This window comes from Euleptes europaea, chromosome 5, assembly GCF_029931775.1.
Source record: "Euleptes europaea isolate rEulEur1 chromosome 5, rEulEur1.hap1, whole genome shotgun sequence".
Taxonomy (NCBI): Eukaryota; Metazoa; Chordata; class Lepidosauria; order Squamata; family Sphaerodactylidae; genus Euleptes; species Euleptes europaea.
In genome coordinates, this window is record NC_079316.1 from 19224077 (window position 1) to 19246401 (window position 22325).

At 43.6% G+C, this 22325-nt stretch overlaps 1 protein-coding gene across 1 annotated transcript in view; it reads left to right on the forward strand.

Annotated features, from left to right (window-relative positions):
* PLD1 (phospholipase D1) overlaps positions 1 to 21968 on the forward strand; it is a 127583-nt gene extending 105615 nt beyond the window's left edge. The window contains exons 21-26 of the mRNA XM_056849495.1: positions 5477 to 5590; positions 7788 to 7837; positions 9257 to 9391; positions 16692 to 16845; positions 20770 to 20884; positions 21634 to 21968. Coding sequence (XP_056705473.1) covers positions 5477 to 5590; positions 7788 to 7837; positions 9257 to 9391; positions 16692 to 16845; positions 20770 to 20884; positions 21634 to 21858 — 793 coding nt within the window. The 3' untranslated portion in view covers positions 21859 to 21968. The remainder of the gene's footprint in view (positions 1 to 5476; positions 5591 to 7787; positions 7838 to 9256; positions 9392 to 16691; positions 16846 to 20769; positions 20885 to 21633) is intronic.
* Positions 21969 to 22325: the final 357 nt, after the last annotated feature.

Here is a 22325-nt window from a genome sequence, read left to right on the forward strand (position 1 = left end):
ACACCATCCTTGAGGGCTGGGAGAGCCAAGCCGAGAAATACTTTTAATTAAAAAAAATAAAAATGGTAAACAAATGAGCATTGCAATGGGATCTTAAATCTCTAGCACTGTGTAGCATTTCCTCCTTAACTCCTTAATTGAAGCCAGCGTGGTGTAGTGGTTAAGAGCGGTGGTTTGGAGCAGTGGAGTCTGATCTGGAGAACCGGGTTTGATTCCCCACTCCTCCACATGAGCGGCGGAGGCTAATCTGGTGAACCGGGTTTGTTTTCCCACTCCTACACATGAAGCCAGCCGGATGACCTTGTGCTAGTCACAGTTCTCTTAGAGCTCTCGCAGCCCCACCTATCTCACAGGGTGTCTGTTGTGATTGTAAGCCGGTTTGATTCTGCCTTAAGTGGTAGAGAAAGTCAGCATATAAAGACCAACTCTTCTTCTTCTTCCTCAGGAAAGTGGTAAGGTATTGGCCCAAAAGCCTTTCCTCCTACAAATCCTTTCTCCAAGATTTCCTTCTTCCTTGGTCCCCTTTGTGAGATAAGCAGTCCCTCCATAAGCTTCACAACACTGGCCCCCATTGTCTGTCCAAATAGTTGCCTTGACTTGTAAGTTAAATTCACTCCAAATGACAGCTGCTCCTCTACACCCCGTTCTCAGTCTCCTGCCTCTGAATGCCCCGAGGGCTTCTAGGATTTTTTTTGCATTTCCATGGGTTTAATAATTGATGCCCAGTGGGCCTGCTTATTTGGGGATTCCTAAATGGGGGAAGGCTGGCTTTCCAGTGAGGGGTGTAAAAGTTTTTTGACTCACTACAAGGAAAGCTAGTTTAATTCATCCATAAATCATTACAGCATTGCTGGGCCTTGTGTCTGCCAAGTGATAGAGGGCATTTCCCATTATCTGTTGTTTCCAAAAGGCTTGCTTATCAAGTAGTGCCGTTGCTAATAGCAGACGGTGTTCTTGGCAGCGACATGTACCCTTCTAAGCCCAATGGACTTCAATGGAGTTATACGCGTATAAAGGATTGTACCTTTTTTGTATCTGGTGGAGGAAAATGCTGCCAAGTCATAGCTGATGTATGGCAACCCTGTAGGGTTTTCCAGGCAAGAGATGTTCAGAGGTGGTTTGCCATTGCCTGCTTCCGCGTGAGCTGATAGAACTGTGACAGGTCCAAGATCACCCAGCAGGCTTCATGTAGAGGAGTGGAGAATCGAACCCCGTTCTCCAGTCTGCTGCTCTTAACCACTACACCACACTGGCTCTCATCAGAAAATTCATTCCATGACATTGTCAGTGAAAGAAACTCAGGTAGGACCTGTTGAGAAAGACCTTCCTTGCCCAAGACCCTGAGGAAATGGTGACCATCAGAGGAGACAGTACTGAGCTAGATGGACCAGTGGTCTTGAGTCAGTATGACACAGTTTCTTATGATCAATTCATTCTGCGTGAATGTGTCCCCCGATACTTGATCCAGCGAGAGCTGTATAGTTCGCCCTTGCTAGATGGATCAGAAAGTATCAGTCATAATGCTCCAAAATCCATATTCCCTTCGCGATGAAGTTCTCAGGATTGGCTTCAGTGAGGAGGAGGCAGTGAATCAGATCATATTATATATGAAAAGGTTAATCTTCTGGGTCTCATGGAGATGAAGAGTTCGCTCTTGCATAAATATTTAAACCCTAATGGAGGCATTTGATGGAGTGTTCCAGCAAAGAATGTGCACCTCTTTGTTCTTTAGAAAATATAAGACATATATAATTAATTAGCTCAAACCTTCCCTTTACGTGGGCAGATTTTCAGATGATCTGTTTTCCTAAGCAAGCTGTGCTTTTAAAAAATGAAAGTGAAGTTGCTCATAAGTGATTTATTCATGTAATTATTTTGGCAAGTCTCAACAATTAATATTCATTGCTTTCCAATGATTTGCCCTGCTTTGTGCAGATGACATTTTTAATTTAAAGCAAAATGTGTGCGCGTGTAGAATTGTGCAACGTTAAATCTCATTTCCAGTGTGATTCATAGAGAAAAAAAACCTTAACTTTTGTAGAGAAGAAAGAAACAGACCTGTTGTTGCTTTCCTGTGCTACTTATTACAGGAAATAAGTCATTTTATGTACATTCAGTGCATTTAGTAATGCAGCCTTCAGTATATTCAGATATCTCTTTTAACTAGCATTAATCTGGAATATTGTGTGCATGAACCCAGTTTATTGCTGCATATATGCCTCCCTTCATTCCCTCTTCCATCTGACGCAAAGCTTCTTGACTGGAAACTAACTCAAGTTGTGTGTATGTTAAGTGCATCCATTTTATGTGGAGCAGTGTCAGTTCTGGGACCTTGTTCCTGTATGGTATCCCACTAATGGAGGAGGAGTCCGGCCGATCACACCTGCATCTCATCAATCCCATTCTAATTTAGACCCAAAAAAATAGACAGCGGAGACTGTTAGTCCTTGACTGGTCATGGGGCCAAGGTCTGGTGATAGAGCATCTGCTTTGCATGCAGAAGGCCCCAGGCTCAATCCCTAGTATATCCGGTTAAAAGGATCAGGTAGTAGTTGATGTGAAAGACCTTTTCCTGAGCCCCACAGACCTGCTGCCAGCCAGAATAGACAATACTGACCTTGAAATATCAATGGTCTGACTCAGTATAAGCCAGCATCATGTGTTCATACCTATAAAGGGAAGAGAGAGAGAATTTGGCATGAGGGTACCATTTCCAGTGAATAACCTCATGTTATTCTTCATCGGTCTTCCCCTAGTTGAAGGGAAAGAGCCAGCGTAGTGTAGTGGTTAAGAGCGGTGGACTCTAATCTGGAGAATTGATTCCCCACTCCTCTACATAAGCGGTGGACTCTAATCTGGTGAACCCGGTTGCTTTCCCCACTTCTACACATGAAGCCAGCTGGGTGACCTTGGGCTAGTCATAGTTCTCTTAGAGCTCTCTCAGCCCCACCTACCTCACAAGGTGTCTGTTGTGGGGAAAGGAAGGGAAGGAGATTGTAAGATGATTTCATTCTCCTTAAAAGGTAGAGAAAATTGGCATAAAAAAACAACTTCTTCTTCTTCTACCTGTGCACCTGCATTCATATGCTGACAATTTATGGCTCATATGGATACCATTCTCATGTGTCAATACTGTGTGCAGCAGAGTCATTACATTGCTGAAGAATCTGCATAGAATCCTGAATGGATAAGACGTTTTGCACAAATCAGCCTTATTGTCCCCATGCTGAGATCCCAGTGTGCAATCATAGGCTGAATAGCACTTGAGGATCTTCCGTAATTATTTGTTCAGATCACTCCTGGTTCCCCTTGGTTTCCCTAATCTTTTCCTGTTTCCTTGTTATGACCCTTGCTGTTTGTTTCCCTTTGCTGTTTTCACTGTCAAAATTTCACCTGTAAACTCCTGGGGCAGAAGTTTTGTTTGTTTGTTGTTATTTTTGCTGCTGTTAATCTGGAAATCACCATGTACATTGACTATGCAGTATAAAATAATAAATAATGAGGGGACACTGCCTATCATGAAATAATGTGAGAGGAGACAGGATGTTTAGATTTATCCTCTTCTGCATGTATTGTTGTGTTGGGTCAATACAATTCCAGAAGGGTGATCTGTGAAGAGAAGCTTATTTCTGCATATGGGTCCTCGTTCAGACGTCCACCAAAGCGTGTGTTTAATTTTACTTAGGCCAGTATTTGCATAACATTTGTGATCTGGAATTGCCTGCCATTACTTTGAACGATGCTATAAAGGACGGCAGCATTCCCATTTAAAGTACTTACCCAGCATTAACTGTAGAAACTGCATTTTGTTTGGAACTGGCTGTTTGTAATTTAGAAGTACAGGTCCTAGGAACAGTTACTAGGAAATTATATATCTGCTTGGTAGAATCACTGTGACTATCATAATAATTTTCGTGCCTTTATCTAAACCTTATGACTTCTGCCATCTAGTGGTCATTTCCCATCTCTTCATTTTTGGTAGGAGCTTTGCCTTACAAGAAGACAGAATTATAAAATTCAGTGTTAAGCGTATCTGGAAAGTCAGACCCCGTATTAATTTTGATTAGTTAAGATGCAATTGAAAAATTTACTGTGGTTTTGTCAAAAACCAAATTAGAGACTGAAGTGCGTTTACAGATACAAAACGATACCGTAAATTGGGTGGTCCATATGATAATAATCTGTCAGACAAAGTAAGAACAAATATGCATTAAAAGAGAAAAATGATTTTATAAATCTGAGTGTATCAGTGGCAAATTTGCTTCTTGACATGTGCTGTCTTCTTTTGTGGATGGCTTTATTGGGATATTCTGACAGGCATAAAGATTCTGGTCCTGAAAACTAAAGGCACGTTTACCTTAAAATTTATATCAGTTTTATATTGCATTAGTTGTAATGGCTTCCTCCTAAGAATTTTGAGAATTCTAGTTTGAAGGGTTTTAACATTCTCCATCCACCCATAACAGAACTGCAGTTCCCAGAATGATCTGGTTACGTTGAATGTCCAATAAACTAGTTTAATAATTCCAGAAGGGTAGCCATGTTATTCTGCTGCAGCAAAATAAAACAGGAACTGAGTAATACCTTAAAGACTAACAGAAATTAAAGACATTTTTTAAAATTAAAGACTAAAAAAAAAAGACTAACAAAATTTGTCCCAGCATATATTTATTCTGGGATGGATTTTGTTAATCTTAAAGTGCCACCAGACTCCTTTTTATTTTATACCAGTTTTAAGGGATGATATATACTTTATTTTTACTAGTTGAAAACAAATGAGGCCAATTTGTTGCCCTTTCTAGGGATTCTGGGATGATTTATTCATTGTAACGTTGCCAATACCGTAAATTGTCCATCTTTGCTCTCTTCTTGTTATGCCAGTGGTTTTGGAAAAGTTTAATTGAACTGTGGCAAGTAAGATAATAGAAAGTCAACTCAGAGTGGGGTTGTTATTTTTATTATCATAGATCACAATCTATCACTTCTGTAATAATAACGAGACTTGTGGAAAAGGTTTGAATAAATTGAGATAATTTTCTGAACTGGTTTTTTAAAGAAAACATTTGGTTGTAACCTGTGAGAAATGAACAGAAGGTGGATGTTCCTCTCCTCCCCAGCAGCCCCTGGAAAAGTCTAAAAAGTTTGGCCTGCAAGTTGCTGGAGCTTTGTGGACCAAAAATATAGTGACGTCCCACGCACACCCTTCGTTCTTGCGCCAATGGCGTCTCTTGTGCCACAAGAAACTCCACTAGTGGAATGGAGAGGTGATGTTGCCAAATTTGTCTTCCTCACAGCAGTGCCTTATGGCATTTTCTCCACAAGGTTCCCACAACTTCCCCGCCAGCATTTCAGAGGTCTCAGGGGATTATGAGGGATTGAGTGGGGGGGAGGAAAGATTCGGGTCCATGAGAGGAGGTTTGTAAGATACCAACCGTTACAGCAACATGGCGTCATCTGTTTTATATTTTTACTCTAGGGAGAACAAGAGGTACCGAGTCTATGTAGTGATACCCCTGCTGCCGGGATTTGAAGGCGACATTTCAACAGGAGGAGGAAACGCTCTGCAAGCCATAATGCACTTTAACTACAGGTATCCCGAGCTTAACAAACTGCTCAGATTATTTTATTTTCAGCAATGTATGTGCTTCACAAAATGCAGGCAATATGCAGGTGAATTGGCTACGTGATGTTTTGCAGACTGTTGGGCCTCGGCTAAAGAGTTACCTTGTTCATTTAAAAAAAGATTCGTTAGCTGCCTCTTCATAAAAAGAAGTGCTCGGTACCTTAAAAACAAGACATTAGCAAAGCACACGCCGTACCAATGATGGTAAAAGTAGCAGAATAAAAAGCAGCAATTAAAATGCTTAAAATCAGTATAAGCATCAGATAAAAGTTAAGGGCATCTACATTGTAAAATTACGCAATTAACCAAATAACTTGGCATATCAAAAAGTTTTCATTTTAAAGTTAACAGCGTAGTCACCAGGCTAACCGCTACAGGGAGGACATTCCACAGTTATGGTGCCACGATAGAAAAGACCCTGTCTCTTGTTGCCAGCCCCTCTAGATCAGAAGCTGAGGGGATACAGAACATGGCCTCTGACGCTGATCTTAATTGACAGGGGAGCAGAAGGTACCAAATCGTTCAGGGCTTTAAAGGTCAGAACCAGCACCTGCACTGGAAAAAATAGAGGGCAACCAAGAAGATCAAGGGGTTGGAGCACCTTACCTATAAGGAAAGGCTGAAGGGACTTTAAAGTTTAGATAAAAGAAGGCTAAGGAGGACATGATACAGGATTACAAAATTCAGGGGTGGAGAAAGTGGACAGGGAGTTTTTTCTCTTTCCCATAATACTAGAACTTGGGGCGGGAGTGCCGTTTCTATGAGGACCTCAGAGCACAATATATCTGTCCTCCTTTAATACATAAATTCAGTGCCTTTCTGTCTGCCTTTTTTATTAAGTGATAGGGATCCCAAGGCTACATTGGCAGTGGCAAAATTTATCAGTCCTTATATGCCCCAAACGTTAGATTCAAAACTATGCTGCTCAAGCTCAGTGGATCAAGGAGCTTCTAAGGGATAAAGGAAAGGGAAAGACTTGGGGCACCCAATTCAATTGGACAGACGGAAGGAAATACTTCTTTACTCCAGTGACTGACCATCCTTAGACGGGCTGAGCATCAGTAAGATCTCTATATCATTTACCTTCACATCAGGCACTTTGGGCAGGCAAGGGAGACTTGGAAGGGCTACAGAATGGGGCAGGGAGTGGATTTAAAAACAAAACTTGGATTTTAAAATAGAAGTCAGTAGTGTGTGTTAAGTTACCATTTTAAACTGGCTGCTGGTGTGCATCTCTCCCCGTCGCCAATGTTGAACAGGTCTGTTCTGTGTTTACTATTCCCAGTTCAAATCCAGAAAGATTTTTGCTTCCCCATAGCCAGCAGAGGGAGCACAAAGTTTTTGTGTTGTGCCAAGCCAAAAAAATCTCACAGGGCACATTTGATCCTGTGTTTTCTAATTAAGCTTCCTTTTCTGCTTTCTAATTTTCTGTTGAGTGTCTCTCATTCGTAGGATGCAAAAACACAAAAGCACAATTTAAAGCATGGACATGCTTTTTTTTAAAAAAGAAACTAATACTAATTCCCCAAAGAGCATTTTCCTTCTCAGTGTTGTTTGTTAAGGCTAATTCACGCATTGTAATTTTGGCAGCTGTAGCATGTCTCCCTCAAGCAGCGTCCGCATTGTGCGACGGACTATGTTGTAGGAATGATTCATATGTAAAACTTGCTCACTGACCATTTTTCCAAGAGCAACCCAGACTATTTGAACCTGTCATATTTTTCTTCCATCCTTCCTCTTCCTGGGTAACATACATGGTATTCCATTCTTCCAGTTTATCCTCACAACAACCCTGTGAGTTAGGTGAGGCTGAAAGCAAATGATCTACCTCTGAGCCATGGCCCCTCTCAAGAGACTGGCATAGAGAGTGCTGGGCTGAGATTTCTAAGAGGGCCAAAATTTGCCCAGTTGCTGATCCTTATACTGGGAGATACATGTTATCTAAAGCAGAAACAGGTTCTATCATGCGTCCCCAATGAAGAACACTAGACATTTTTCTACATATTATTGCTTCCTTCTTACATGGATGCCCTGGGCATTGAACAGCCCCCCCCCAAATTTATATATGATAGTTTCTGATGATTTTTAATTAGCACCCTCCTTGCAAATCTGTTCACGTGCTTCTTCTGTTTTGTGGGTTTAATTGTGGCCTTAATTTTTCCAGGACCATGTGCAGAGGAGATAATTCGATCCTTGGACAGCTGAAAGCAGAGAGTAAGTGCCTCGTGTTCCACTCACTGTTGGGCCTCGAGGACACTAAACTTTGATTGATGCTCTATAAAGCGCGCACGCTCGTATGCGTAATTGCTGGATTGTATAACCAGTAGCGCAGGAGGCCTCTATTATATCAAGGAGATCTTCAAAATAAAGAAAACAAACTGGGAAAACAACATCTGGCTGTCTGACAAAGCTGCAGTTTTTGGCATTCCTGTAGCTGCGACTCAAAATTATTTTCTCCCACCGCCATTTTTCCATTTCCCCCCCCCCCCCGTTGTGGTGAGCAGGTTCCATAGGCTCCATCATGTGGGTCAGTGTTACAAATGGGAAGAAGAGAGGGTCGTATTCTGCTTCAGATAGAGGGTGGGAATTCTTGACGACTTCTATTTATTACTTCCTTTTGCCTTCGCTTTTACGATGGCTGCCAGGCAAAAGTAAACAACACCTGAACACAAATAAATAAACACCTGTTATGGTATGCGGTTGTTTGGCCATTCAAAAATGGTACAGCAATGCTAGCTCAGTCAGGATGGGGGGGTGAGGGTGGGATAAATGTGCGAGCCACCCTAAATCATAGGCAGCCATGAAGGAGCTAGAAAAGATTCTGAAGTGTAAGGATGTGTCACTGGTCACCAAGATTAAGTTAATTTATGCCATCTAATGCCCTATTACTATGTATGGATGTGAAAGCTGGACATTGAAGAAAGCTGATAGGAAGCAAGTATGAAATGTGGTGTTGGAGGAGAGTGTGACGGATACCATGGACTGCCAACAGAACAAATCAGTGGGTTATAGATCAAATCAAGCCTGAACTGACCCTAGAAGCTAAAATGACTAAACTGAGGCTATCGGATTTCGGTCACATTATGAGAAGGCAACAGTCACTGGAAAAGACAATCATGCTAGGAAAAGCTGAAGGCAGCAGGGAAAAGAGGAAGTCCCAACAAGAGATAGATTGACTCAATAAAGGAAGTCACAGCCCTCAATTTGCAAGATCTGTGCAAGGCTGTCAAAGATAGGACGTTTTGGAAGACATTGATTCATAGGGTCGCCATGAGTCGGAAGCGACTTGACTGCACTTAATACACACACACACACACACACACACACCCCAAATCTGGGCTAAGAGGCCAAGTGGCAAAATTTCATATTCAGGGACCAGGGGATGGCAGACCAAAGGGAAACAGAAGTCAAATGATAATGTTTTGCTTTAAGCTCTCTGAGTGGTAGGATAATAGCCCCCAACCACTATGCTAATACCATCTCTGTGCAACTTGTTCACGCTGCTACTTCTAAGCCTCTACCTTGAGGCCTAGAAGTTGAGTGATTTGCTCCACTGCATCTTAGGTGTTGCTAAGGCCTGTCTTCTTCCCTCCCCTTCTGTGTCATCCTCGTTCTCCCCATGGCATCCTTCAGTCGGAGACCAGTGGATTAATTACATTTCGTTCTGCGGGCTACGAACCCACGCCGAGCTAGAAGGGAAGCTCGTCACGGAACTGATCTACGTTCACAGCAAGCTGATGATTGTCGACGACAACACCGTCATCATTGGTGAGTCTGGAGTCTGGTAAATAAGGGTGTGGGGGGTTGTTTTTTTAATCAACAAGGATCTCGATTAAAATATCTCCGCGGGTTTCTTAGAGTCCATTCCTAGGACTGGCAACACCAGAATACGAATATCGTCCAAAAAATAATATTGCACGAAATAAATATATCACTCTCTGGATGAAAAAGCTAAAGACTCTTTCTGAGAAGCAGATACTGCGTTATCTGCTGTCAAATAGATCGGTCAATGGCATGAGAGATGTGGCAGCTTTTCTCTTTATAGTGTCAAGGAAAAATTAAATTTCATTTCCCCTTTTTAAAGTGTGAAGTGGTTGATGGATAGCCAGTGGCTGTTAACTGTGATGGAGAGCCAGCGTGGTGTAGTGGTTAAGAGCGGTGGATTGGAGCGGTGGATTCTGATCTGGAGAACTGGGTTTGATTCCCCACTCCTCCACATGAGCGGTGGAGGCTAATCTAGTGAACTGGATTTGTTTCTCCACTCCTCCACATGAAGCCAGCTTGGTGACCTTGGGCTAGTCACAGCTCTTAGAGCTCTCTCTCAGCCTCACCTACCTCACAGGGTGTCTGTTGTGGGGAGGGGAAGGGGAAGTTGTTGTAAGCCGGTTTGAGTCTCCCTTAAGTGGTAGAGAAAGTCAGCATATAAAAACCAATTCTTCTTCTTAACTCCAGGGAAAGAACTAAGAAAGAATACGAATACTTAGGAAAGTTGTTCAGGCAATGCAGGGTCTTAAATCTGACGGTCAGGATGGTGCTGCTGCAGTCGCCTTGTTTGTGGGCTTCCTAGAGGCACCTGGTTGGCCACTGTGTGAACAGACTGCTGGACTTGATGGACCTCGGTCTGATCCAGCATGGCCTTTCTTATGTTCTTATGACGTGAGCATTTTACTGTGCATCCGTTAGGCTGGTAATGTAAAGGCTGTCAGCTACGTGTCGTGGAAGAGTTGCATCAACTTGTTGCTCCCAAGCTGTTGGAAACCATGCAGTTACCACCCCGCCATGGTGTACACCTGACACTAGCAAATGGACTGAGGATTCCTCATCTGTTGTTAATTTCTGTGCTGAAATCAGCATAATTGTGTAGTTGTTGACTTCAGTCAGCATCACATGAAGCTGCCTTATACTGAATCAGACACTTGGTCCATCAAAGTCATTATTGTCAAAACTACTACCAGAAGAAGGGGTCAAGTTTTGCACAACCAGAAGTCAAAACTAATGAGTGCAAGAAACATGGGTTAAGAATTGGTTTTTGAACTCCCCAAAATGTAACAGACATAGATGCTCTTCTCAGAAACTCCACTGCAGTTTATATTCTCCGCACTTACAAGCTTTGGAGAACAATCTTAATCAGATCTACTCGGAATCCTACTCGGGCCTATTCAGTTGTGCTTACTCCCAGGGAAGTGTTCTGTCAGCCACTCGGTACGATCTATACTGTACGTATCAGTGGTAATTTTGGGCAAAGTACAGGTTGTACCTTGAGGTTGGTAACTCTATCTTTCTGCCTACCTCCACTCTTTCTCCTTCTCTATAGGCCTTGTGTGAAAGTTTAGAATTCTTGGTAAAGAGATCTCCGTGCCCACCCAAGAAGGCCCCAGGAAAAAATGGGGGGGGGCTTTTTCCCCAAGGGCCCCCCCCCATTTTTCCAATGAAAAGATTGGAAATAATGGGGAGTACTGCAAAAAAAAAAACAACCTCCTATGATTTTTTTTAAATTTTCAAATGAGTGAAATGGTTTTTAAAGACAAGGTGGGCTGCAGACATATATAGCTTTTAAATCCAAGATGCATTTCTGCACCTAGAAGGATACCTAGGCCTTTTATGCAAAGCTGTTTCCTTCGAGTTCACCCCCATCCCCGACTGCTTCGGAGCTGTTTTGATTGTGCATGTATTTTCCGACCGTCAGAGGTCACCTCGCTCTCCCCACGTGATGCACCCACTTATTCTTCCTTTCCACACACCTGTTTCTCATACCCATTCTTCCTACACACCATAAGTGCAATCTCAAGAAGAGTTACACCCTTTTAAGCCCATTGACTTCATTGGAGTTGGAAGGTTATAATTCTTTTTAGGATTGAACTGTGACACACATCCACAAATCATGTACAGTTTAATCTGGCCATTTCTCCCTCCAAGATTATTGAAATTTTGTGTGAGATGCCATGAACCCTTGAAGGTGCTATATAAATCCAAAGGATGAAGAAGAATGAGAAAGAGGTGAAGAAGAAGAGTTGATTTTTATATGCCGACTTTCTCTACCACTTAAGGCAGAATCAAACCAATCTACAATCACCTTCCCCTCCCCTCCCCACAACAGAAATCCTGTGAGGTAGGTGGGGCTGAGAGAGTGTAACGCGCCCAAGGTCACCAGGCTGGCTTTGTGTGTAGGAGTGGGGAAACAAATCCAGTTCACTAGATTAGCGTCCGCCACTCATTTGGAGGAGTGGGGAGTCAAACCTGGATCTCCAGATCAGAGTCCACTGCTCCAAACCACCGCTCTTAACCAGTACACCACGCTGGCTAAAAATATTGTTACTACATAGCTGACCCTGGCTATGTTTATATGGGTGTTTCTGTCCATCGGGGATCTTTTTAGGATATGGGAAGTCACTGAAGAAACAGGAATTAATTAGAATCCTCTTCTAATGTCCCAGAGGTTCTACACTGACCATGTGGCTGAAATTTCTGTTACTGAACCTAAAGCACCTTTGGTTCTAGGCTCATACACAGGCCTGTTTCTTATTTTATTTTATTTTGGTAGAGCTGGTAGTATTTGAGTCTTAACCAATGGACACACCGGCCAAGCTAGATTCACAACCAGTGGGGCTGGTTTTCTCCTTAATTGCTCCCCAAGTCCAGTTAGACCATGTAACCTGTTGAATTTCTACTTGTGCTGCATCCATTAAAGGCATGTCAGTAAAAAGAAAAGAGGCACTGTTAATTTAAATGAGATCGCCCTGGTATGATTATTGTAGTTGACACAATTTTCCATAGTAGGCAAAAGAAAAATGCCAAGATTGATTGACAGAGAAGTTTCCGCTTGTCTCTTGCCACAAAGGCCTTTTTACAGGGAACTAGGCCCATCTGGCTCCTATCTGACTTGGGCTCTGCCTTGAAACTTAGGCAACTTGTCATCTGCTCCTCAAAGAACAGAACATGCTGTGAAATTTGGACGCTTCATGCTGACATGTGTGCTCCATCTAGCTTCTTTTCCAAGGGATTCGGGTGGAAAAATGTGTCAAGAATAAGCCATCTATCTTCCCGTTTGTTTTTCATTGTAGAGGTTGCAAAGAGCAGATTTAACTGATTTGGCATCTTTATTCCCAGATAGGGTTGCCAGATCTGGGTTGGGAAATACCTGGAGATTTGGGGGGCGGACCTCATTGCTATAGAGTCCAATTACCAAAGCTACCATTTTCTCCAGGTGAACTGATCCCTGCCGGCTGGAGATCAGTTGTAATAGCAGGAGATCTCCAGTCACCACCTGGAGGCCTATTCCCAGAACAAGAAAGGGACACACATTTGTTTATGCTTAAGGAAGCTCTTTCCTTTTAGGAGTGCTGAGAGACTGCTGAGGGTAGCTATATTGTCTCAGAATCCAAAACTGTAAGCAGGGTCCAAGCATTATTTCTCTGGGCCCAGTAGAAAATATTATGAGGCCAGACGGACATTCCTCAGGCTGGGGACCACCAAAAGATTGGTATTAGTTGAACGAAGAGTCCTCCGGGGAGCATACCAGGAGAGGAGGAGGAAGAGGAGATGGATGTTTGGCAGGGTGAAGGAGTCTGCTTGTTGCATCTCAGGCAAGCCCACTCTAAACTACATGAAACCCAAGAGCCTATGTAACAAACACACAGCCCCCCAAAGACCAGATGCTTATGCCTTTCACATTGATGGGCAGTGGCACCAGGGTGCTCTTGAGCACCGTTTTGGGGGCCACAGTTGTAGCACTGGCAACATTGCTGAAACAGGGCAGAAGTGTCTTCCCAAGCATGACCAAGGAAGGATCACATGGGATCCAGCAGTTCTAATGATGGCCACAGGGGTACACAAATCACAGAAGCACCTCCAATCCACTTCCTCCCACACCCACCCACGTACTCACACATGCACAAACCCAAGACGTAATATTTCACCAGTTTAACTAGTGTGGCGTAGTGGTTTGGACCAGTGGGCTCTAATCTGGAGAGCCAGGTTTGATTCCCCACTCCTCCACATGAGTGTCGGACTCTGATCTGGAGAACCGGGTTGGTTTCCCCACTTCTACACATGAGGCCAGCTGAGTAACCTTGGGCTAGACACAGTTCTCTTTGAGGTCTCTCAGCCCCATCTACCTCATATGGTGTCTGTTGTGTGGAGAGGAAGGGAAGGAGATTGTAAACCAGGTTGATTCTCCTTAAAAGGTAAAGAAAATCGGCATATAAAAACCAACTCTTTCTTCTTCTCCTCCTCCTCCTCCTCCTCCTCCTCCTCCTCCTCTACCACCACCACCAAATATTTAAGGCCTGAATTTATGAAGCGCCTTCTGTGCCATTACAGCATTCTGGAGGAACAGCTTGGAGAAACAGAGATATTAAGCGCTAATTTTTTTATTCTAAATTTGGGATTATGAATTGTGTCACCTTCTCTCATGTGCTGGAGTTTATGAAGCATGAGGTATCCCCCCTCCCCGCCCCGCGCATTCGTTCTCTCCACTGTGATGTTAGCTGTTTTTATGGATTTTTGACTCTTATATTAGGAGGTGCCTTTGACGGAAAGGCTGTCTGAACAAATCTTCATCTTAACAACTGTCAGCCTTTACCAGCTTCAGTTGTTCCCCTAATGAGAAAGAAATGGATAATGTTCACAAGGCATTAATATCGATCAGCTGCAGAGTTTTCACAAATCAGCTGAGGTAATGCAGCCTGCTCTTGACCATCTGCTAGCAAAAGGAAGGTTTGTCACTTGAGGATGGAGGCAGACAATAGTTTTTTTTTAAAAAATGATGGAGAGTTTGCTGCCCACGTGGGCAGCACATGCCACCCTTAAGCCCACTTTGCAGATTTTTGCAGATTTTTGTAGCTCTCTGGGTAAGGAAGGATGGAGGGAAGGTGTGCTGGGGTCCAGAGGACAGAGAAGTTCCATTTGTCTCTCTTGTACCAGGCAAAGGAAACAAAGGAAGGAAAGACATAGGAATGAGGGGAGAGATAACACAAATAGTATGAAATATTTTTTTAAATCTGAAATCAAATTGCCCCTGAAAAAGAGCCCTCTAATGCCAAACCACTGTTTCAAGCACACTTTTTGAGGCCTCTGGTTCTCTTGCACAAGGAAGTATTTTGTAGTCCTTTCATATTTTCAGATGTCTCTGTAGCCATGAGGACTAGAAACCTGTTTGAAAAGAAAAGGCATGGTTGGCGTCACATCCTAGTTTCCTGAGAGCTGGGATCCATCCAAGCCCAATACAGATTCTGTTGAATCTGTCGAGCTTGGAGCTACATCCCTCACAATTTCAGAGGCTGTTTGGAGACTTGTGGGAGTGTTCCTAGTTTTTATTGCTTGCTATCTGTAAACAGCATCCTGTCAATTCCAGCATTGAGTGTCCATTGGGAACCCAAAAAACCTTAAATCATTCTCCTGTCATCCATTGTATCATCACAACAACCCTGTAAGGTAAGTAAGGGTTGCAAACTCCAGGTTGGGAAATTCCTGGACATTTGGACATGGAGCCCGGGAAGGGCGAGGGTTTGGGGTGGGGAGGGACCTCACTGGGGTATAATGACATAGAATCCAACCTCCAAAACCTGTGTTTTATCCAAAGGAATGGATCTCTGTTGTCAAGAGATCAGTTGTAATTCTGGGAGATCTCTAGGCCCCACCTGGAGGCTGGCAACCCTAGTAGGCTGCGAATGTGTGACTGACCCAGTAAGCTTCCACAATAGAATGGAGATTCAAACATGATTTCCTAGATCCTAGTCTAAAATTCTAACAACAATTACTTTTTTGAGGTGGTTGCTGTTGAACTGTAGCAAGTAGCCTGGCCTGGATAAGTCATGCAAGTCGCGGGGTAGCAAGTTGACCAGTAGTTGCTGTGGGCCTGACTTTGATTAATCTTCCCTCAAAGGCCAAAGCTGCTCTGGAAAGTGCCCTGCCCCCTCCCCCTAGCTTTCACTGACAGAAACCAAGGCTTGAAGGCTAGCAATACTGTGTAGTGGCCTAGCAACAGCCACTGAAGCATTCGTTGCCTAAAGCTACAGGTGCTGTTTCTATTATTGGGGGGGGGGGGTTAACACCCCACTGTATTTTTTTAAAAAAGATTTTTCTGCAAACCTGTGGCATTTTTCAGGTTTGTAGTAAGATCTGTCTTGTCTGTTCATGGCTCCAGTTTCCATATTTAAGCATCCACAGATTTGGCCATGTTGAGAATTAAATATCTTGATATTAAGTTTTCCGTTGCAAATCTGTAATGAAACTACTAAAAAACCAAAGAAGGGACTTCAATTTACATCTATCCCCACTGTCAATGGGCATCAGGAATAAATAATGCAATAAATTATTTCATGTGAATGCTTTTGCAAGTGACTGCTTCTCTTTACGTGCCATCTAGTGCTGTGAATGGCTACAGTCATAGCTGTAGTTTTAGGACACAGTAAAATGGTCAGGATCCTGAAAAGATTACTCTCCTTGGAAAGCAAAAACAAAAAAGATCAAGTCTCTAGTCCATAGTGTTAAGGGAAAAAAATAGGCTACAAACATACTTGCAGTTTCTTGCTCGAATATTGCAAACTAGGTGACATTTGGATGGGGCTTCCAGTAGCCCAGTAAGGTGAATTTTCTCATTTAGCATAATTCCTTTGCAAGGCTTCCCTGTTCTTTTTGACCTCTTGACTGCTGCATCTACTTCCCTGTGCTCTTACAGTTAGCCCTCTTTCCAAAGTCCTTCACAATTCCTTCACTTCCTTTCCAAATTTCTATTTTGTTCTCAGCCCACAAAATTGGAATGTGTTTTTTTTAAATTCAGTGAAGACAAAATACCCAAGCGATGTAATTAGACTAAAGCATGGAAATTGAGCAAATTTATGTATGTTTCCACAGTGGTAGAGTAATTTATTCCTGCAACATCTTTTGGAATGTTTCTTCTAGTCCAAGATCACCCCTGATTACATACTGTAATCTGTGCTGCTGCAGGACTGCAGCGCAGGGCAGTCGTGTTTGTGCCTGAGTCACTTTGGTCCTCTGAGCCATGGCAAAGGGTTGATTGAGCCAGATTGTTTACAACATTTCGGCGTCTCTCCTTTTTCTTTAATAGGCTCTGCTAACATCAATGACCGCAGCATGCTTGGGAAACGAGACAGCGAAATGGCGGTCATCGTACAGGACACTAACACCGTTCCTTCTGTGATGGACGGGCAGGACTACAAAGCCGGAAAATTTGCTCAGTCTCTCCGCCTGCAGTGCTTCAGGTATCCTTGCTGTGTTCAAGAGACATGAGTGAGGTTCAGTCAGCCTTTGAAGGGCAGGATTAGAACCACGACACTCCAATAAACCTGCAGGGAGATGTCTTAAAGTGTTAAAGCATCTTGCCAAGACTGTGCAAGTGAGCTCTAGAACCAAGCAGAGATCTGAACTCAGGTCTCCCCAGTCCAGTTCCAGCTCGCTACGCTGTTTAGTATTACCTGCAGTTTACAGTTAATTTGGGAATATACTAGATCTTTCCCCTTTTTATCCATGGAAGAATATGTTCCCTGGATTTTTGTAATATTGTACCAACTCCAAATTAACATGGTGGTCTGGGGGCCAGGTTATCTTAAAGACCTCCTCTGTCTAACCTGCTTGGCCTCTCAGATCAACATCTAAGGCACTTGTATGGGTCTGCTTTCCATCTTTCAATTAAATAGGATACACGAGAGAGCCCTTGAAGGAGCAGTCCCACAACATTGGGCTATCCTGTCTGGTTTTTCCAAATGATCTGTGAAAACATACTATTTTGTGTGCGCGTGTGTGTAAAGTGCCATCAAGTCGCAGCCAACATATGGCAATCCCATAAGGTTTTCAAGGCAAGAGACATTATGAAGTGGTTTGCCATTGCCTGCCTCTGCATAGCAACCCTGGAATTCTTTGGTGGTCTCCCATCAAAGTACTAACCAGAGCTGAACCAGGCCCATGAACTCACCAGCAACTTACCTCGCTATTTATACGTGTCGAGTACAAAAGGATCGAAAGTGAAATAATATTTCTGTTCCCACCGCGCCGCATTTCTCTGTTTTTTTTATAAAATCCGCACGATTTCTGTTCCCACTGCACCGCCTTTCTCCGCTGTACTGAGGTCGAAGGAAGGGGAAGGCTGTTTAAAAAATGGCGGCAAAAAAGGGGGAAAAAACCCCGAGAATTGTACTGCGTGGCGGGAGTTAGAGGGGAAAGCGAAAGTGACTTGCCGCCATCCCACCCTCTCGCATCTAAGCACTGCAAAGCCGAAAAGGGGGGGGGGGAATGAGTGTGGCCGGTTAGGAAGGATGGGGCGGGGCGGTGGACTTTCAGCAGGGTTGCATGTTCGCACTTCAAAGCGTGAGGAACACGCTTCATTTTAATACTTCGCCGTATAAGTGGATCCTCTTACAGCGGAGAAACTGTGCACTGAAGCCGTGTCTGGCATCCTTCGGGTCAGATGAAGTGCGAACATGCAAGGAAAGCCAGCGGAAGTTAGCGCCGCAAATGGCAAGTGCGGACATGACCCTGCTTAGCATCTGAGATCTGATGAGACTGGGCTAGCCTGAGCCATCCAGGCCTTTTTATATCCTCTCTTAACTGAATCTTCTCCCTTTATTACTAAATGTAATTAAATCACAACACATCGTGTCTCATGATTTAATTAATTTTTTTTGCTCGTTTTAATTTTTGGTATTTTTAAGTACTATTTTTAAACATAGTTGTTAGCTGCTTTGGTGATCTCTGATGGAAACACAGGATATAAATATTTCCGATAAATTATGGAAGCCGCAATAGGACAGCATGATGTATATGAAAAAAGATTATTGTGTCAACATCATACCCAGGAAGGCCTTGCTTGGCTTTTTATCATATCCATCGAGGGTATAGTAGTGTGGAGTAGTGATTAACAATGTTGGCCCTGGACTAGGGAGGCCCAGGTAGGGTTGCCAACTCCAATTTGAGAACTTCCTGGAGATTTTGGGGTGGAACCTATGGAGGACAGGGTTTGGGGAGGGGAGGGACCTCAGCAGGTATAATGCCATAGTCATAGAATCATAGCGTTGGAAGGGACTACCAGGGTCATCTAGTCCAACCCCCTGCACAATGCAGGAATTTCACAACTACCTCCCCCACACATCCCCAGTGACCCCTACTCTATGCCCAAAAGGTGGCCAAGATGCCCTCCCTCTCATGATCTGCCTAAGGTCATAGAATCAGCATTTCAAAGAAGCCATTTTCTCCAGGGGAACTGATCCCTGTCGTCTGGAGATCAGCTGTAATTCCAGGAGATCTCCAGCCCCCACCTGGAGGCTGGCAACCCTTGAACCAGTCACCCTCATAGGAATGTTGTGACAATAAAACAGAACAACTGTGCCTATCATCTTGAATTCCTTGGAGGAAGGATGGGATACAACTGTGATAGAGAACGTGAGTCCCATAAACTGAGGGAAGCCATCAGGGGCTGAGTCCAGTGTGACTTTCTAGCCGGCCAGACATTGGGGACAGAGTACAGAACTAAGGGACGTCCTCCTCTGCAGCGTGATCCAGCAAGGCCGTTCCATAGCCTGGATTTAGTCCACAAGTGTTGCTTTTGCAAAGAGGTTTTTCTTCTTCTTTACTACCCACTGTTTCGAACTTTTAAAAAAACAACATATATTGGCTTGACCTCCTTTTGCAGGAGGAACAGAACAAATGCCACTTTGCTGGAAGCACTTTACTGCCACCCTCTTTCATTGATCAGAGGTGGTGTTGTCTTTTGTTTCAATGGGGATTTGTTCAATCAGAGAATCCATCTGCTCCAAAGTGCAGCTATTTTCTCATGGAAACCCCCCCTTTCCCTCTGTTCCATCTGGATGCTTTTAAAAAAAAACTGAAAGAAGGAAGGAAAGGGGGGGAACAGTTAAGGCTGGCAGAATATTCTGCAGAGCAAATAGTAGCAATCAGGCAGAGATTTCGCGCTCTTAAGTTTATCAAGGGCTGAGGACACTTCTGTGGGAACTGGAAGCGGTATTTCTAGGCCGCTTCATACATGTCGGTTCCCGCCCCCTCCCCCATGAGATTGTAAGAAAACCTGTATGTGTGAAAATCTACTATGAACACACCTATTCTGAATCAGACTAATGGTCCATCGCAGCCAATACTGTCTCCTCAGACTGGCAGTGGCTCTCCAGAGCCTCAGGTCTTTCACATCACCTACTGCCGTGTTTACATGTTCAGCGGCTTCCATTTTGTGCGGCAAAACAGACCTACATGCCAAATGCACAATTAATGGTGTGGCATGGTCTTTTTTTCTTGCAGCCATTTGGAGACAAAAAAAAATCATGCGTGAAATGGCCTTCAGAACTTCTCGTTAGCAGGATCTGGACCTGTTCGGTGCTTCAGGCAATTCTCAACAAATTAAACTATGTATCCGTGAACCAAGCTAAATGAGATGTTAAGATTTCCTATACTGTTTTCAGGACAGTTCCCACTTACACTGACCCCGTAGAGTTTTCAAGGCAAAAAACGTTTTCCAATGCTTACCACTGTGTGGCAACTCTGGACTTCCTTGGACCAGGGCCGACCCTGCTTGGCTTCTGAGATCTTGGGCTAGCCTGGGCCATCCAGGTCAGGGTGAATTTATGATCTAGGTCCCATTATTTCCATTGTGAAACTTGCAGTAAGTTCGTCCTGCTGCAAAAATAAAATCCATCTTCGTTAGTTCTAAAATTCCTTGTAACGGAGTATATCTTCTTGTTCAAACACTATTTTCTTTTTTAAATCTCCCCTAAATTAATGTTGCCACAGCTGGAGAGTATGACATATAATTAGCCATCCTTCTGAAACTGCAGCTGCTATCAACCTGAACAGATAAGTTGGAGTGTAGCTGCAACAAAGTAAATTAAATGCCCCCCATGCTCTTGTTACTGGTGTCACTTGGAAGTGTGTGTCTCTCTGAGAGTCTCGCAGAGATAACAAATTCATGGCATTTTTATTTGAGAAAATAATGCCCTGGAACAGAGTGGCCAAGCCTTGGGCTGGTAATTAATCTCAACTTTTAGTTGGATTTCGTAGGGGAGGAAAAACCCTGAACGTCTTCCCAGTGCTTGGATTTGTTTTTCACATTCCTGAGAATTATCTTGCATGATCTCCAGGATAAAGTTTCCTCTCAGTTTTCTTTGTCTTTCCCACTTTCTCAGAGTTATCCTGGGAAGTGCAACAGACTCTACGGATCTCCAGGACCCTGTTTCTGACAAATTCTTCAAGGAAGTGTGGGTGTCAACAGCTGCGCGCAATGCCACAATTTTTGATAAGGTGAACTGTAGCCCCTAGGGTTTCCATCTCTGTTTTGGGAAATTCCTGGAGATTTGGGGGAGCATCCTGGGGAGGGCAAGGTTGGGGGCGGGGAGAGGGAACTCAGCAGGGTATAATGCCATAGTCTGCTCTCCAAAGCAGCCATTTCCTCCAGGGGAACTGATCTGTGTAGTCTGGTGGTGATTTTTGGGGAGTCTCCAGACTGCACCTGGAGGCTGGCAACTTTACTGGTTCCCTTTTCACTCCTTCCTAGCAAGGCATGTAAAGAACATTCTGTTTTCATAAGTGAGATATCTGAAGGGAAGATGGCTCTATGAGAAATTTCCAGAAGGACTTTTAGCCAGCGGGGACAGATTAGCAATCCTTGGGGTGGGTGGGTGTGCATTTGAAGAATTGGGGGCTCGCACATGTCCACTATTACCCTTTTCAGAGTTTGGTAATTTTCAGTTTTGTCTAAAAATGTTGTCAGAATGCCAGGGATAAATCTCAGTTTTCTCTGAAGAGGAAAGGGGAAACAGAAGGGTTTATGATATATCTTCCATGACAATTTTTTGACATGTCTTCTGCCAAAGAATGCCGGGAATTGTAGGAAGAATCTCGTTAGAGGTTCTGTATCCCATGTCAACTATAGCTTCCAGGGTTGGGGGGAGAAATGACTTTTAAATCAGTTTAAGTCTTTTGTGCAGTTAACCTTTGGGAAAAACTTCTGTCCTCATACATTTTTCTTCATCTACCATCTCTTGAATTAGGTTTTCCGATGCCTTCCCAGTGACCAAGTGAACAACTTAACCCAGCTACGGGACTTCATCGCAAAACCAAAGCTTGCCTGTGAGAACCCTGCAAAGGCAACCGAAGAACTCAAAAAGATCCACGGATTTCTAGTTCAGTTCCCCTTTCGTTTCTTGGATGAAGAGAATTTGCTTCCCTCTGTTGGGACGAAGGAATCCATGGTGCCCATGGAGACATGGACTTAAGCAAAATTGGATCAAAACCCACTTCGAGAAATATTGAATGGACTGTGGTTGCAGGCATCATTTCTGCCATAGGGTGGGGGGGAAAAAGATTTCCACTTATCCAAAAGTGCCTTTTGATGGAAGTTTCCGGCAAAAAAAAAAAAAAAAGACTGTGTTGTGGAGAGAAGAACTGAAAACAGCCAATGACTGACAGGTTCTGCTGTGTGAGGAAAGAAGTCCGTCCTCAAGGAACTGTAGATGGCAGCGTGTGAAAATTCAAGCCACTTTCTGCAAAAGACCACACATTGTATTACAACGTACCTCACATATTCCACGCATGCTTAACTCTGCACATCTGGTTGTTTCAGACATGAATCAGAATCATTTTCCCATGAACAACTATGATAAGGCATTTGCTTCTACTATCCGGCTTTTGGCCCTGACCTGGATGGTCTAGGCTAACCCGATCTCAGAAGTTAAGCAGGGCC